At 37.5% G+C, this 19081-nt stretch overlaps 1 protein-coding gene across 1 annotated transcript in view; it reads left to right on the top strand.

The window, feature by feature from the left end:
* Positions 1-19081, top strand: part of TULP4 (TUB like protein 4) — an 87462-nt gene that overhangs the window by 27556 nt on the left and 40825 nt on the right. Inside the window, exon 2 of the mRNA XM_026675269.2 lies at positions 6119-8387. Within this exon, the coding sequence (XP_026531054.1) occupies positions 8136-8387 (252 nt within the window). The 5' untranslated portion in view covers positions 6119-8135. The remainder of the gene's footprint in view (positions 1-6118; positions 8388-19081) is intronic.

The following is a 19081-nucleotide window of genomic DNA, read 5'->3' as shown; positions in this document are numbered from 1 at the left end:
AACTTTAAGACTTGTGGACTTCAACTCCCAGAATTCCTCAGCCAGCTTTGCTGGCTGAGGAATTCTGGGAGTTGAAGTCCACAAGTCTTAAAGTTGCCAAGGTTGGACACCCCTGCTTTAAAGCTTATGTTTCTTTCTCCTACCCCTTATATGTTAATGAAATTCTTGCCACTTATTTTATAGACAAGGATTTGAAGGGCATTTACATCTCCCCACCACACCTTTTTTTTTTTTTTTTACAACAATCTTGTCTGGTCTTAGGTCCTTGCTAGTTTCAACCCTCACATGCAAGTTCCTTGGAGACCCAAACAGGCAACAACCACTTACAAACAGGCCTTTGAAAATAATGAAAGGATAATAAAAGGCAATTTGACATAGGGCAGCATGGGATAACTTTGAAGTTATTCAGATGTGCTTTAAAAAAATAACTTTGATATAAGTTATGAAGAAATTTTGATGACTGATTATATGGTACAAAATTTCTTCAAAACTTAATATCAAAACATCTGTAAATATGAGCAGGTCTGAAGAATTTCAAAATTATCCCATCCTGTCCCCACCTTGAACTAACACAAATAGGTGGGTGTAGTGAAAACTGAAGCTGCCGAAACTAAAAATGAAGCAGGCACATAAGGAAGAGAGGAATGACAAAAAGCCTGGAATCATGTCTAAAAGATTCCTTCAGGAGATAAATTAGAAGGAACAAAGTCCTTAAGGAAACAGAGAAAAAAAAATGTCACTTGAACAAAAGAAGTTGGGCCTAACACTTGGGAAACGCCTCCCCAAATCCTATCAACATTTACCAGACTTGAAAATCAACAAGGCAAAAGTAGCTGCCAATCTTGTGAATAATCAAAGCAAAGACTTTTGGGGAAATAAAAGGGGCCCAGGAGCTGGCTCATTCTTCGAGTTCTTTTTGGATCCATACTTGGAGGCTTCCATCCCTTTAGCTAATGCCTGCCAGCCTAGTTGAGGTAAGTGTGGATGAGTGTGTGTGTGTGTATGTAAAAAGAACAAATGTATATTCAGCCAGTAAAATTTTGCTATTACTTTAAATTCACTGAAGCTCTGTGTACTCCAAAGAACTGGTTATGCCTCAGTTTTGGATGAAAGTGATTTGAATGTGGCTGTTTTCCAGGGCTGTGAGTGTTTGAGACAGTAACCATAAGTCAAATCTGGAACACCTGGAACTGCACCCACTAAAGCAGAAGGATTAGCTCTAGAACTGACATTGGTCAATAATGTAACTGCAACTGGATTACTGAGGTTTCTAAACATTTTCAAATGCTGTGCTGTATAGAGCATGTATAGTATACCAATAGAACATGTACCATTATGGCTTGTTCTGAACTTCGAAGAATGGATGCAGTTGGTGTATTAAATTTACCAGGCCACGGCTGAAACCTTGGCTTCTACACCAAGAGTGGAATACTTAAGTGAAGTGTGGAAAAATTAAATCCTGATTTTTGGATCTGCTTTCTAACTGATTAGGAGAACCTACTGCTGATTGTATGATGTTGGTTTGGAACTAATACTTTTCCTTGGATTAAAAATGAAAAGAGCGTGTGAAAGAATATGTATGTTGGATGTAATCAATATAATGATAGCAGTAAACCAAAAACCTACAGATGATTCCTCAAAGTATTTTCGGTGAGGGATAAACTGATATTGGTCCAATAGCCACATAAGGACCTTGTAAGATCAATATGATAATGCAGAAAACACCACCCAAGATATAAATTTTATGAAAGCTATAAAGGTCTTACAGTTTTTGAATCACTCTGAACACTTATGGACTTTTCTCTCTCTCTCTCTGTCTCTCTCTTCATTGATTCCATTTGTACAGCTACCCATGTTTGTGATTCTGGGCAGCTCACAGAACAATAAAAATATAAATAAAACCAACAATCAGACTACCATAATAAAAACAGCATTAAAACTCAATTCAGCTTTGCAATATAATCCATTATTTCCAAAATGGAAAAACACTGGATTTTTTGTCCAGCTTTTTATCGGTCTGCCTTTGGCTGTTTTTCTTTAATTCAGCTGAGGATAAGCAGCAACCACTTCTGCTACTCCTGAAATGTGGAAAATAGTTTCTTCAATTAAACCAGCATTTATTTTCTAACGACATAATTTTATACATATCTATTCTGAGATAAATCCCATAGAGTGCGAGGTAAATCCCGTAGAATGTGTGGCTCTAGAATTGCAACCTTGAACGCTATTATATATTCATCCAATATTGTATACTATTTAAGGGTAGTGGTATTTGCATCCTTGAACTTTTAATAATGCGAATTTATAACAATTTATTAAACTTGTTTGCAGCTCAGCTCTCAATAATTTATGTGTGTCTATAACAAATTATTAACAAATGACATCTCTAGTGCAAACACTCAATAATGTCTTGAATAAATGGCCAGATGTTCTTAAGAAAGAATTGCCATTTGAGAAATTAATAATAAGATACCTGCATATTGTTGTGAATGTTTAACTCTAGTTTAACTTGAAGGTAATTTCTAGTTTGCATTTGTATGTAACTGAGCATGGAATACGACACAATACATGAAAGTAGTTAACATTAGCATCACATACATTCTCTCCTGGCTATCACTGGGATCTTACTATTTGTGTGGATTTTTTCCTTAGCTTTTGGAGAGAATATACTAACAGTGGGAAGTACTAGTATAATTCAGCCAAGGTTTTACTTTGATTCACATAAAGTCCAAGGGCCGCATGGCTGAGATTTAAGGGAGTTGCAGTATAAGGCACCTAGAAAGCCTTATACTGCAACTGCCTTAAAACTTGTCTTAAATCTTCGTAAACCCACTTAGAATGTCTGTATAGTAGTTACATTGCCATGTGCCATTTTATGTTATTAGCTGCCTTCAAGTTTTAGGTAACTTTACTGTTGCTTTATGTACTAGAATAATTATTTTATGAATCTACAGCATATAACGTTTTACCTTTATAGTGCAATACCAAAAGAGGTATATTAAAATTCTTAGTAAGGAAGTGGGCATCCTTCCAAAAGTAGTACCTACGCATACCTGATTATAGTGTTTCAAAAGGGCAACTCCAAGTAACATTGTTATTTTAATAGAGTCAGACTTATTGATGTGCAAGTTTGGCAGCATATAAACTTGGCAATCCTGCAAACTGCCTGGGGAAATATAAAATATCAGTAAATAAGAATTTGGGAGCTGCTGTATAACAGCCGGTGACAGAAAGAGTTAAGGCAAAATAAAAGTTGGCTGAACAATGAGATATATACACTCCTATTTCAGGACTAAGGATTAATACTATATTTCTGGATCCAGCTAAAACTTATTAAGAAAGCAAAAGTGGGGTACAACAAATGGAATTATTGTAGAAGGCAGGGCACATGAATTTCTTCTGAAACTGTTAGGATCTGCCTCTGTCTGAAAAATCCAATGATGAAGTATTCCAGTCTCTGTTTTCTGGGTTGGGAGTCCCCAGAAGATATAATTTGTGTTGAATTATGAAGGTCATAAACCTCATCATACTTGTCAGGCAAAGAATGGAGGGTGTGTGTGTCAGAAATTGGTGATTGGAGTTGCTTTTGCCACCACTGTTGTTACATTTCCAGATGGAATTGGTGTGACAGTCAGAGCTGGTTGTAACCAATCAGGCTGAGTTAGGTTGTTTACCACCTGGTTTAATTGGTCCATCTGTCATCTGGTTCTGGTGCTGTGCCACTTGGTTTTGGTACAGGAGCAAGGAATTAGCTGCTGGCTAATTCAAAAAAGTAGGAATGGTCTGAATCTGATACTTGAATTTGCTCCTTCCCCATAAAAATGTTATTGCTGTAAAATGAAAACCATATTTATAGTAGGTGCAAGGACCAATACTTTGGGTGGTGAGAGCACCGAACATAATTATTGCAGTGGATCAGTCTTACCTCAGGCTGTTTCTTTCTCACTTTATTGGAGCGATCACAGTTTCTTGCACTGTTAATCTGCTAGGTGCACATGAATGTGTTGGCATAAGGGACGGGTTTTCCAGACTTGTACTCTTTCTCTAAATTAGAGGGATGTTTATTTGGTAAAGTACTTTTAGGCAAATAATTTGTGTTTATTTCTAATATATACAATGGCCTTAGCTTAGCAAACTATACAGACATCTCTACATCAAGCTTTTTTACAGTTGCTTAGCTGTCTTGCTCCCCCATTTTCCTGATTCACACTAGTGTTCCTTATCACAACTTTGATACAGCTTCAATACTTTGGTATTGTGGGCTTGCCTTTAGCATAAGGAGAAGAAAAGAAATGGGGAAACGTAAAACTTCTTGTAATTGTAGTACTCTGTCAAGCTGTCCTGACTAACCCAGATTGTTGGGGCAATAAGTTGACTCTATAAACCATTTAGAGAAGGCTGTAAAGCAGGAGTCCCCAACCACCGGGCCCCGGACCGGTCCCGGTCCGTGGAACATTTTCTACCGGGCCGCCGGTTTGCTGGGTGCCGCCATCTTGTTTTGATGAGAAAGTGCTTCCAGTGAGCTTTTCTGGTTGGAAAGCGGCGTTTTGGGTCCTGACGGAATCCTCGCGCCTTAGTTTCATCGAAGGGGGGGGCGGCTTCGAACAAAACTAAGGCATGAGGATTCTTTCAGCACCCAAGGCAAGGCGAGCCGAGCGACCGTCCCGAAGCCGTCCCGAAGCCCATCGACAAAGGTACAAAGGAGGAGTTGAAGGTGGCGGGGAGAAGCGGGGGACGGCTGGCTGGCCGGTCGCTCGGCTCACCTTGCCATGCGTGCTGATGCCGATATCGGGTCGCAGATCATTTTGTGATGCCAGTACCAGGCCGTGGCACAAAAAAGGTTGGGGGCCACTGCTGTAAAGCACTGTGAAGCGGTATAAAAGTGCTATGGCTAAGATTTGGTCTGCCTTTTCTGAATTGTGCTGTCTTTTCTATCTGTTCTGCGGACCTCTCTTTCAGATCCTGCTTGCTTCTGTAGGTCTTCATCTGCAGGTTCCTCTTCCAGCTTGTCCCTGGTTTTGTACAGCATATCTAGTTCACATAGGACCCATACCGTACCAGCGATGTCTTGACAAAACCAACAGCCTATTGTTTAATTATATGTTTGCCCTTTTTATATATTTGTGCTTGCTTTGAGGTGTCTTAATTAGGCAGGAAGCTTCTGAGTATCTAGATGAGAATCTGCTTTCAAGTAGAAAATAACTTTTTTAACCTCATCTTGCTACAGTATAATTATTTGTACTGCATTTTGGGAAAAGTACATACTGGTAGTTCTAGAACATCACAGAAGTTCTTGTTTTAAAGCAATCAAAAGAGAGTTTTTATTTTATGCAACAGTTGCTGCTAAAAAATACAAATTCTCTATTGATAGAATTTTGGATTTACATGGAATACTCCAGAGGTTACTTTGTGTGTGTGTGTGTGTGTGCATTTTCTTGGATCAGCACAACAATTGATAAAATGTTTTTTTTCCACTTTTGAAAATAAACTCTTCCTTTCCTTTTTTCTTTCCCTATTATCTTCCCCCATTCCATGTTTATTAACCCATCTTATTCCTTCTGATGAATTAAATATAAAAGGATATTATTATCTTCTAATGCCAAGCACATTTCAGCAAATGTATTTGCTGTAATAAAAATTGAGTAGTGGAAGCTATTAATATTGTATCTAAAGAATAGCTTACTCGATTTTCCAATATTATATTTAAATTCAAATAAAATGAAAATGCTTTTAATATTTGGGGAGCTAATGATGATTTTTGTGTCAGCAATTCCTCAAATGTATTTTGGAAGGGTTGGGAGAAAAGGCAAAAACAGGGACTTTTGACCTTCTCAAATGTATGTCTTTTGCCTAAAAATTATCTTAAAGGTGGTTATATTTCACTCCTTTCACTACTTAATCATACTCTGTCCATTTTTCTTTATCCCAAGAAACAAATTTATGCTCTCTTTTTTCATGTTTTGCCATTTTTTTGAAATCAATATAAAATATTTGGATTCACAAAAACCATAAATTTGGACCGTACCTGTGAATATGACTCATCAAGCACTTACTAAATTGGCATTCTCCCCTGATATTTTGACAGCCATGTAATTTTTATTTTTATTTTATTTTACAGAATTGAAAGCATCCAGAGAATTCTGACTTTGAGTGAGCCATGACAACTGCCATAGTTAAATGGTGAAGATAGATATAGTCCAATTGCCAAATTGAAGGTGTGATTATAATAGCATATGTGTCTGTTTGTGGGTCCTTATACACACCCACAAACATATTGTTGCAGCCATTCAAATCGGTTGTTGCAAACTTCAACATTTTTGCAATTTATGAAAGTTATTGCAAGCATCAGCATAGCAACCTGACAGCATATGAGGACCAAAAATCCATGAAGTATGATCTGCTGCTTGTGGTCAGCCTCCCAAATGATCTGCAACGAGTGAAGAAAAAAAATTGCAAAAAGCAAACACAGCTAAACAGCCTCTGAACAGAGTAAATGGCACCAAAACATTTAAGAAAGTGATAAAATTTGAGCAGGAAATAGAGTGATATTGTCATTCCCAAAGGAGGAATTATGTGAAATTATCACATCTTTTGCTGTATTAGAATTGGAGTCACTTGGATTTAATACATTTGCTAATTAAGGAGTGACAAATAATTTTACAGTAATGATTAAAGAAGAACAAGCTAAGGGGTAATGGGAATGCTCTCGAGTTGACCTTCGGTTTTCACGCTTGCATTAAATTTGACAATGGAGCTTGCTATTTTTCCTTCTCTGTTCCTTGTTGACATGGTACAAATAAAAATAAATATTTGATCATCAATATTACTCAAAGCTTTTGGAACACTTTAAAAATACACTCCACTGCCACAAATGTATTGGTTAGAATTATGCATTTGAGCTCTAAAGTAGCCCAGTAAGGAAGGAGCCTGTTGAAGAGCCAAGGAAGCAACGTGGGCAACAGCACAACAAAAGAAAAATTGGGTGTTTTTTAAAATTAGCCCGACACTTATTCCGAATTGGCCATTTTGCCTTTCTTTTCTTTTTCCAACACACTTGTTCAGTAAATAAAATACTGTAAAATAATACCTGCTTTTAATTCTGATTCATGTTTTAGCATTGAAGATATAGACTTTCCAGCAAAAGGGGAAAGTCAACAGCCCATTATTTTGGAGAAGGCTTCATTAGTCACCCAGGTGAACTTTCTTGCTTTAAAACCTTTAGAAAGGTTTGAAAAAGTTTTAAAAGAAAACCACTTGCTAAATGAAAAGACACTTTTGCTTGTACGCCTCTGCGCGGCAACAATTTGTGAGGAAGCAGGCAAGGCAGCGCAATAAATTGGGTCACCTGTGGAAGCGGCAAGAATGCCACCGGCTGCCAAAGAAATGGGACTTCCTTTGGATTGCAAATGGTCTGGGTGGAACAGTGAGCAGCTGAGTTTAGAAAGGGCTTTTTTTCCATCTGGCCTGGCACGCTGCTAACTACGCCGAATTCTGGCTTATGGTCTTGCACAGTCTGTGTGCCTTTTTTCTCCCCTTTATGCAATCTTTCTCAGCTTTAGCAGCAGATACTTTGGTCTGGTGGGAATAACATGCCAGAGGGTGAATTTGGGGAAAGATAAATGAATACACTCTGGGTTTGCAAGTCCGACTGGAGGAAATATTTTTAAAGCCTTAAGTTACTTGAAAACCTTCACTTCTGCAAATTTTTGTCTCTGGAATTGCGTAATGCTGTGCTGGAAATCTCAGGCCGCATGGTGGTTCTGTCCAACTGAGCAAAAAGACGACACGCCAATTCTCGGAGCGCCTCTTCTGCAGTAGCTGTTTCTCCAAAGGATAAGTGTACCCCTCACTCCACTGACTCCAAATCAAGATGAATCTGACTGATTTTCATTTTTTTAAGTGTTACATTTTCTTAGCCAACCATCATCATCTTTTATAAGGAAATTTTTCACTATGCATTGGGTGGATATTTATAAAAACTGATCTTCTCTTCTGCTTCAGCCCCTCTCGATTCGGATCTGTCTTAAAACTTTTGGTCCTCTCAATAGAAATTACAACCACAAAGAGATTTATTTATACTTGCTGCACTAGACATAGTACTTTTCTTATGTCAAAAGGGAAACATACAACAAAGCATGTACGCAGCAGTGGAACATGGGCCTGTTCTCTTTAGCGATTCCAACATCCTCTGTCTCTCATGGAAAGGCAGGGTTCCAAAAAGTGAAAAGGAGAAACCTGTATGCCGGAGGCGATATTATGAGGAAGGTTGGTTGGCCACAGGAAATGGCAGGGGAGTAGTGGGTGTTACCTTCACGTCCAGCCACTGTAGAAAGGACAGAAACACACCCCAGCGAATCAACTTCAATTTAAGAGGCCACAACAGTGAGGTGAGTAAACTCTCAATTGCTAATGTTCAATATAGGAAATAGAACAGTATCATCAAAGCATACAGACAAAATAAGTGGATAAAGGACCCTACTTGGAAGTCTGTTAAGATAGTTTAGTTTAGTTTACTTTATTGTCATTGTACCTTGTACAACGAAATCAAACACCATCTTCAGTGTACATCATGACCATGAAAATAAACACAAACACACATGTTTCACCATTCACACATTGAACCGAAAACCCCTGACACCACATCAAAACTGCACTATACGGCAGAATTCAAACGAGCTACTGCTCTTGGATAGAAGCTGTTTTTCAGCCTATTTGTCCTTGTTTTTATTATTCTGTACTGTCTGCCAGATGGTAATAGTTCAAAAAAAGGGTTCCCAGGATGAGATGGATCTTTGAGAATGTTTTGAACTTTCTTAAGGCAGCGGGAGCTATAAAGCTCTTCCAAAGAGGGGAGAGGGCAACCAATGATCTTCTGGGCAATGACATTAACCCTCTGGAGTGCTTTCCTATCTGCCACTGTGCAATTGGCAAAACCATACAGAGGTGCAGTAAGTTAAGATACTCTCTGTTGCAGCGGAAGAAGGTCACCAGCAGTTTCTCATTCAGTTGTTGTTTTCTGAGAAGCCTCAGGTAGTATAATCTCTGCTGGGCCCTTTTGACCAGGGCTGCAATGTGGCCACCCCAGGTCAGGTCCTCTTTTAGGGTAACACCCAGAAACTTAAAACTGGCCACTTGCTGCACTCAGTCTCCATTGATAAGCAAGGGCTGGATGTCTGGTCTGTTCCTTCTATAATCCACTATAAGCTCCTTGGTCTTATTGGTGTTGAGGACCAAGTTGTTGTCTCCACACCACGAAAGCAACCGGTCCACCTCATCTCGGTAGGCAGACTCATCCCCCCGCCCTAGAGATAAGTCCCACCACTGTTGTATCATCTGCACATTTAGCAATAGTATTACTATTACTTGGGTTGAAGGGGTTTTTTTTGGCTGTGTTCATCTGTTAAGATTGATCAAGTACAATTAAATGGGTTGGGTGTGGCTGTGTTATTTCTACTCCTATATTTTTAGGTATGATAATTTTGAATTTTTTTTCCTTTAAAGACTGCTGCCTGAAAAGTTAAACTATGCTTAACATTAGAGTAATGGTTATTATTTAAAATAACATAAGTCCAAAACCTATTTTCTGGAGTTGGCTTCTTTAAAATAACTATCATGAAAGTCTGCAACGTGTTGAACTACGGTCAACTAAAAATGCAAAGGAAATGTCCACTGTAAATATAATAAGAAGCTGTTGCTTGAACTACTAAAAAGTACGTTAAAAGAAGAGGCAACAATGAATGTAACCTGGCTGGTTTTTAAGTAGTGGAATTCAAGGCAATAGGCAATGCAGGTGTGTATTTATATTTTGTACCTCTGAACTAGAAGTATGGTTGAAAACACTGCATTGAAGGCAGTGATCCTTACAACAGCAAGGAAGTTTTTTGAAGGAAGGGTGCACACCAGGAGGGGCACCAGGCAAACCTAAGAACAATGCTGAAAGGTTCAGATGTATACCAGTGCTTAGAAGATGTGGAACAAACAGAGATTTTAAAGGCCCCACTGCCCTTTCCCCACTCCCTCACTATCTTGTGTTGTCCACAATGCAAGCGACGCAAGCCTTGTGTTCCTGCAGGCCATGTGGGTGCGCAGTCTTGTGTTCCTGCACAGCCTAGATTTGCTTTGGGGGGTGCTTTATGACATTTCTCTGCGGACCACCAAAATTTTCTCATGGACCACCAGTGGTCCCCGGCCCACTAGTTGGCAACCACTGATCTAGTTCAACCTCCTGCTCCAAGAGCATTGTTAAAGTGAATTTCTCTCTTTTGACCCACCTAGTCACATGACCACCTAGTCACGCCAACCAAGCCACACCTACAGAACCAGTTGTCAAAAAATTAGAATCCCACCCCTGTCTATGTCTATTGTTGTGAGAATCATGTCCTGCACTTGGAAAGGTGTGAGATGCATACAGCTTATAATAGTTGAGAACCTCAATCTGAAATTGGACTAAATGTAAGGAATATGAATTTAATTTATAGGAAGAAAATTATGAGGAATTTGGTAAGGGAGACTGAGACTGAGAGTAGGTTAAAATGGTGGCTCACTAGGGGAATAGATATTGTTTACACATAGGGTTGGGAAGAAGTACTTGGGACTAGGTCAAGAAGCAACATACTGAGGATTGCCTTGGGATGGCTAATTGCATTGGATATAGAGCCTGAACTGTGTTGCAATGTAATATTGATTTCAAATTAATCATGGTCTGTAAGAAATATAATAAGTAAGTTTTATAGTTGCTAATCATAAAGAGATTGTGGCAATCTTCTTAAATTTGTGGGGGGAGAAGGGAATACACATTTGCTTTTTAAAATGCCATTTCCCACAACTTAACCACAGTTTTTGTTGAGTTCTGTGTGCCTAGAAAATCAATCTGTCAGAGTAAAATGTAGTGTGAGGTTAGGCATATGTCTTCCCAGCGACTCCTGTCTACAGGCAGCATATTTTCTATTTTCAGGAATTAAACCAAAATTGTCAGTGTGCTGAGTAAAACAGAAGAACTAATTTGCTTTTAACTTCTGTTCATTTGCTGAAATTGATTTCTGCAGCCATGACTTGGCATTCATTTCTGCAGGAGACAATGAGATCCAGGAGAGAACTAGTGAGGTCTAATTAGTTGGAAAATCTGCGGTCTGTGTTATGTGTAACCTGTTTTGAGATCCGTCCCTCAGTAAGTGACTAGGCTGAACTATATCTTGCCATTCGATATTTGAACTATATCTTGCCATGTTTATCTTGCAAACATGGAAGAATGTCCCATAGGTGAAAGTTTAGTATGAAAGCTGAACTTCTCATCTATGTTATATAGAATAGATATTGCCTTAATTAAACTGACTTACATTATAATCCATCATTGGAATAGTTAAGAGCCTAATGCTACCTTACCTTGGTGAGGACAATTAACCAGTGGAATAGCTTGCCTGCAGAAATCATGGGCACCCATCACTGGAGAGTTTTAAGAAGAGACCAGACAGCCACTTAATCTGAAATAGTATAGGTTCTCTTGCTTCAGCAGGGGGCTGGACTAGAAGACCTCCAAGGTCCCTTCCAGCTCTATTCTATTCTAAAAGTTATTTATTTTCCCATCTAAGAATTTTTCCATTGTAGAAGCACAATTCTATCACCATTTAAGTATTCTATATTTGAAACTGAACTTAATTCTAACTGCTTTGGATGTAATAGATCAGGGCTAGTATGTCCTAACATTTCTCTCTATTCATCCATGGATTGCCAAGTTCACATTTAATACTAAATCAGGATTCTTAAACAATACATTATTAAATTATAATGTCCTTTTGGCTGAATTAACACATGACAGTAAATTAGTGTATCCATATTTCTAAAGCTATGTATTTTTCTCTAATATTAAAAGTAGCAAGCTGACTGGTGTTTATGTGTCTGTATGCATTTGTGTGTGGGTATTTTTCCATTTTAAAACAAGAAATAGAATAAAAATTGCACTTTATGGATATAAAATCTAGATTCACCCATAGAAAGCAAATGGAATAAGGAATATGGACAATAGATTTGGCTTTGTTTATTACTGTTATTTTTAATTGATTTTAACTGATATGTGTTTTGGTGTTTTATTGACAAAATCCAAATACAGTACAGTTTTTTCAGATGTTTTGTTTTTGTTTTAATCTTTGATTGTTCAGCCTGAGATTTATAGAGTTTAAATCAAAAACTCAAGGGATAGAGGCTAAAGTAGTGGAAAAGTACATTTACATCTATGCAATATCTGTGTGATGCTACTTTGAAAACCTTTGTTTAATAGGAAGTCACTGTTTACATATAGGGCTACTAAATCTCCACAGTGAATGCTCCTCATTTATAGTAAGTTTTTCCAAGTTATTTAATTTTTCAATCATAAAACTCAGACAAAATAATTGAACCTATACTTCATTCTCTGTAAATTGTAGTTATACTTGATCACAGGGGAAATGCATTAAAACAATACATTACAAATACATTACTAAGATTTAATATATGAAAACTATGTGGCATATTAAAAATCTTCCAAATAAAACAATCAATTTAAATAAATAAATACCCCAATTTCAGATGTAGAAGTGCATTCTTTGATTTATTGCAAACAATCTAGAGGGCAATTTTCTTATTTTGTTAAGCTGCTTCAAGAAGATGTTTAAAAACAGGATGAAATGTAAATAATTGCACATACTTTCAAATTATATTGCTTATTATTTTGTTTAACAGACATTCACAGTCTTACTGGATACAAGCCAATTTTAATTATTCACCTCCAAATGTTATCACCATAGAGAAATATGGAGGGATTCAGATAAGTTTATTCAGGAGAGATATCATGAAAAGAGATGCAAAACCTGAAAAGTAGACTTGGCAGGAAGGCTTCAGAATAAATTAGTCCAACACAATCTGGTTTTATAAAAGAATATTAAGCATTGCATATTACTAATTAGATCTTTTGCAGCAGCCCCACTTCAAAAGACTCTGGATGCCTTGCAACATCCAAAATATGATTAAAAACTGAACAACAGAACATAAGAATCGATAATAGCACTGGAGAGAATAAAACAAACCTGAGCAATCAAACTATGGTAGAAGTCCTTAAGAGCTTTCCAGGACCCTAAGAGAGTGGCCTTAATATTATTGCCTGCCATTTCTTCTTTTTTTAAAAAAACAAGTTTTATTTTCAAGACAAACAATACATAGATACACATACAACAAAACATAAAAACATAAAAAATCTCTTATCTGAAAGTTGATTAGTCCCGGGTTAAAACTCTTGGTACAGACACAAAAATTCAAATTCATATTCATTTTACATACCATTTCATATCTTATTAACATTTTCAGTTTTCTATATGTCTTCTCCTCTCCTTTAAATTTTCTCAATTTTATTTTATTTTATTTATCTCCTCTCAATTCATATCATAATATTTATTATTCTTTGTCTGTTCTATTCCAGCCAGCCCTTTATTTTCCTTCTTTAAAAAAAAGAAAAAACTTCTCCTGTACACTATATGGAGTATGATGCCTTTATCTCTTTCCCCTACATTTATAATACTTAATATAAAACACATGACATATATTGGGATTCTGTCTGGTACATTCTAAAATTATACTATATTATCAAAAATAATACAAATCTATTCATTAGTATTAATATTCATTCATATCTTAAACATTTAAATCATTACTTTTCAATTAAATCACATACTTCTATGGGAGCCCTATTTTCCATAGTTATATATTATATCCCTCATCATATTGCTTTTCAAAGATTATTACCCCCCCCCCCAACATCACAATCTTAAATCATGTTTCGTTACAGTACTCCCTTTTCTTAACCAAAAATTTCACTAATTTATGTTAAATATTTTATCACATTTTAGGTTACATATTTCTAATTTTCTATGTTTACTTCTAAATACAAGTATAAAAATGCAGTCTTATGTACCTTTCTAGAATCCCTTTAACCATAAAGCTTATCCATTATCTCTAAAAAATTTTTGCTTCTTAACATCTTGCTCCCCACCATTAGGACTTCTCATCCCTTCCTTTCTTTCTTGTTTCTTCTTCTCCTTATCCTCTTTAACCCCTTGTCTCTCCACCTCCCTTTTATTCTGCTTTCCCCCTTTCTGTTGTTTCTTAACATAATGTCCCCTTTTCACCTTATTCTTCTCTTTTTGGGCTATTTTTCCAGATCTTAAAGACCTTTTTCCCCTTTTCTCTTGCTTTTTCTCTTCTCCAGTCAAAGTAATTTGTTCATCAAAGATGGCTTCTCCTTCTTCTTTATCCCCATCATCCTCATTCTGCTTCACATAAATATAAACCGCCATTTCCAAGTATTGAAAAATAGTGTCAAGACCATCTTCCCCTCCTTGTTTTTCTCTTTCAAATTTTTGATATATAAGTTCCAATTCATCCATAGATGATGCCATTGTGTAGAGAAAAAGTTTTTCCAAACAACCACCCAGATGATTTAATCAGAAGTAATTTCCAAAGGTTCCAAAGTCACCAAACAATCCAAACAGACTATTTCTTTTAGATATCTTCTTCTTCTTCACTTTCTCTTTCTGGGGTTAAAGTAATCACAAATCCTTTTCAAATATATTTTTTGGAAGTTTTTAAACTCTTTGTAATTCTAGGCAATCTTCTCCTTATTTTCAAATTTTGCTCTAATTCTTTTTTTCACTCTCCCTTCCCACTCACAGCCAAAAAGGTTTTGTTTTTTTCCGCTGTCACTTTAGGAAGGAGAGTAGAACAAAGAAAAAACTTTCCCCTTTAGAATATTCACAGCTTAAAAACTCTCACAGGGAACAATATATACTTAGCAGCCTTCAGGATTCCAGGTCATTTTCTCCCGTCTTGTCCCGGTTAGAATCAACTGTCACTTTTCTTTCAGCTTCCTCCCTCCTGCACCTGCTTGTCCGGCTGCAACTTTCTTCGTGGCGGCCATTGCTGACCGCCGTTCCTCCGCCTCGGGAAAAGGGGGTTTAGCCGGCTGGGGAGGGGGTTTGCCACACCCCAAACCCCTTGCCGGATCCCCCCTGTCTTCAGCTGCCTCTACGGGGCAGCTATATCCCCCAGATCCAAATGGATCGGGGGAACCTTGACGATGAACGCAGCAGGGATCGCGCGGTCGCGAATCCCTGCCGCCGCCGAAAGGTTGCAAACCGGAAGTCCCAATATTATTGCCTGCCATTTCTTCTCCTGCCCTCAATCTCCTTCCAAGCCAAAGAACGCATGCATTCACACTCGTCTCCTAGTCTATCACCAACCCCTGAAAGTCCACTCCATTATACACTTACTCTTCAGAGCAGATCTCAGCACTGTCCTCAATTGTTCTTTCCCCAAGTATTCAGGAGCCAGAAGAATGGTTCACCATATGCTACCCACATCCCGATGCCTACTTCCAGATCTCAACAATTACAGACCCAAGTTCAAAATAGGTGCCTTATCCCAATATGTCTTATGCCAAACTAACCAGAAAACCTAGCCACTACAAGTTTTGCAGCACTGTCCCAACCTTTTCATTAATTCCTTAGTCCTTCACCTCCTACTACACTCATATTTACATAGCTCCATATTTAATTAAACATCTTTAAAATACAAATATTACAATGCATGTTATGTCTGTGAGAGAGAGGGGGGAGGGAGAGAGGGAGAGTGTGTTTTATTCACATTCTGGACCAAGAGCTACTCAGCAAACAATACCAGCAGGAAATGGAATTCAGAAGAATGAGGATCTTTTATCTACCCCAAGTTCTGTCAAGCTGAAGATTGCCTACACCCAGATAAGCAGGGATTAACAGCAGACAAACAGTCAAGCAGAAAACAATACCTAAAGAACTACCAAGAAGAAAATCACATCTCCACCAACACTGGCAGAGCAAGCTACTATATATAAACAGGGAATAAACACCATATTCTTTAGCACCGGTGATGATATCTAGTCAGATAATGAAGCAAACAACAGGCTCAGAGAGCATTAAGGCCTCTACAGACTCCAATTTTCTTGGCATATCATTCCCAAGCATGGCTTGAAATTGCTGCTAGTTTTTTTGGCAGGTGCTGTGATGACCTGGGGCGTGGCACAAAGGCAACACAGTCACATAAGTAAGAAAAGTCCATTTAATACCTCCAACTTTGCCCCCAATGTCCAGTTACCTTCAGCTGGAGAAAAAACTCTCCCAACAACAGTCTTTAAGTGGAGGAAATTCAGTCCAAAAACAAAGCACATATAAACTGTAAATAAAAATCCACACAAACCACTCTGCGGCAATTAACTGGACAGGGCAGGATAAGGAATTGCAGAGTTCAAAGGTCAACAAAACACACAGTTGGGAAGACGCCAGGAACCCAGATAAGCCTCGACAATAAAAGATAACTCATGAGTTGCTTCCAACAAGTTGCTGTGCGCAATCTCCCCTTTTAAACACTGTTCTCAGCTGCAGCTAATGAAGGGAATCAGGGACCTTTCCTCCCCGGTAAGTCATGAACTCACGTTGCTTCCTTCTCCGTTCCTCCCTGCGTGCCCTAGGATGAAGAGGGGGATGGCCTGGATCTTCCTCTGAATTCCCTCTGCCTTGCTCTACCTCTCTCCTGCTCTGCCCAGCTGGACTTTGCCCTTCCCCAGTTTCTTCCATAGCCACTGGAGCCACACTCCCACTCCCTGTCAGCTGCTCGGCCTATGGCACATTTGATTTAAAGGGCATTTTCCTGTGATAAATTTAACTGCTCACTTTGGTTTTTTTTTTAATTAATCCTAGTTGAAGAAATATTGATGGATAGCTTTTGATTTACGTACTGGATACCTGTTTAACTTGTTTCACTGTCAGTTTTTTCCCCCTGGAGATTGAAAAGCTGGAATTATTGATTCTTTTTCAGTCTTTTTTTTCTTTAATTAAATGACAAAAGCCTGCTCTGAAAACACGATTCCATTTTAAAAGGTTTTTAAAAAATGAGAGAAAAAGAGTAACTTAGAGATCCTTCTTTGTTTCCTCAGCCCGTGAGAAGGAAAGTAGATATTAAACAATGTATATAGAGAGGGCATTCAACACTGAATCCACAGTTGGGGTCAATAGGAAGCAATATTCAAGTAAGAGTCTTTCAATCATCATAAAAAGAGACCTTGCCCTCATACAATTGAAGCTTAGTGGAAGGATAGGAGTGAGAGTGAGATACTTGCTGGTCATGTATCTTTATATTTTCTTATTGCCTCCTACCATGCATACAGTGGAATCACGGGCTCCACAGTTGGAGGCTAGTTGCATTTATAGGGATTTCTTCACAATTGAGAATTATCTTTGTACAGTTCTCAACTTAGGGGATCCTGCATCAACGCAGCTTCTGCCAAAGTTCTGCAGTCAGAGGTTGGGTTGGGATAGACAAGACAAAGCCAAATAGCATATACCCAATTTCTCCTCATCCATTAAAGTTTGTTTTACTGTTATTTGTTCTGGTTCAAATTTTGAGCATATTATAATTCAGATTTCTTAAAAATGCTATAATCTGATGAAATTGATATTTAATATTCTGTCAGGTTTGAAGCTTTAAGAGGGGCATGGGTGAGGTTGGGGCCATATTGTTTATTTATTTTAAAACTGTTTGTGCTGTCTTTCATACAGTTTTATTATATACCAAAGTAACTTTCTCTCTTTCTTTCAAAATGCCACATGTATATTAAATTGTGCTGATATCATGTATATTAAAAAGCACTTAAAACGCTAGGATTACAGGAACCTTTCGTCTGGTTTAAAGTATTTCATTTGTTGAAGTCTAGGTGTGTAATATTTTTCTGATGAAAGCTAGAAAACTATTGTCAGTTAAAATGAAAATTATGCAGTAAAACAGCCATCTATTAGGGATGTTTATTCATAATTAAATTGTTTCTGCCTCAGTGCTGGAGGTTGAAATAATAAACTAGTTAATCTTAAAAGATCATTTAAAAAAAGAGTCACTCTCTAACAGCCTATTTGTAAATATCTAGCATTGGCTGGTTTTATGATGTCTGATATAAAACTATACATATTTACAAATGTTTTGACAGTAGTCACATGATTACTGAGTGTACACTTACTAAATGGTTGTCCATACAATCAATGTAGTTTTTGTTCTCAAAGTTTCACAGGCAGAGTTTTAACAGAACATCTCAATGGTATGCTAACATCTGGGAGTCCTTAAATTTTTAAGTCCTGTTCAAGTCCAATTAATCTCCTGATCAAGGGGTATGGTACTGATCAATTAAATCATAAGTTCTTATAAAACTTCTTAAATTTATTTTATTCATCTTTTTTTTAATTTGGTCAAAGCAGCTAATCTGAGTACTGAATACAACATTTATAAAGGTTACAGGGTGTCTTATTTTTGATGGTAGAAGGGTCTTATATAAATTTAAGTGCGGCTGTGCTGATGTAATGTTTGTTTTTTTTCAAAAATATATTTGAAAAAATGATTTTGCTGCAAAAATGGAAAACAATATGCATTGCAGAAACAGTTTTAAAATGCTAGCAGATTTTCTGCAATGCTACCGTCTGTTTTACAAAATATCTTGTAACAGAAACCAATAACAGCTGTTGTGTATGGTAACCAAGAGGAGTAGGGGGTTGAATACTAACAGGCAATTAAAAAAGAAAATGAGATCAGTATAGGTGCATACAAGGTAAATGAAATATTAGGGTTGCTTTGGCTAAATAGATGAATTGTTGCCTGAGGCCAGTCAAGATCAGCTCTGCAATTCAGCAAATGATGGCATTTGATTATCCATCCATGATTATCCAGTCGTAAGCCAATTTCTTTCCTACTTAAAGAGGCATTTGAGCTCTTTGAAGGAAAAATATCATAAGATAAGGAAGATCTGTCCTTTATGAAAAGCCAAAAACCTGGTCCAGATGATGCAAGTGAAAAGATCATCTTCTTGATATTCATCACCATTGATGAATAAAGAATATAAATGTATAGAAAAGAATGAATGCTGCAAAACACGACGAGAGATTCATTGTACAGAAAAAGATGATTGGAAAGGATTTAATCAAAGCAATCAAGGAATGGTTAAGTTTAAAAGAGTCAGAGAAAATGCAGAGCTGTGGCAGGGGGA

This window comes from Notechis scutatus, chromosome 1 (assembly GCF_049901735.1).
Source record: "Notechis scutatus isolate UNSWTSFEM ecotype Mainland chromosome 1, rNotScu1.2, whole genome shotgun sequence".
NCBI classification, from domain to species: Eukaryota; Metazoa; Chordata; class Lepidosauria; order Squamata; family Elapidae; genus Notechis; species Notechis scutatus.
The sequence above is the reverse complement of the archived record's forward strand: the minus strand, read 5'-3'. Positions and strand labels throughout refer to the sequence as shown.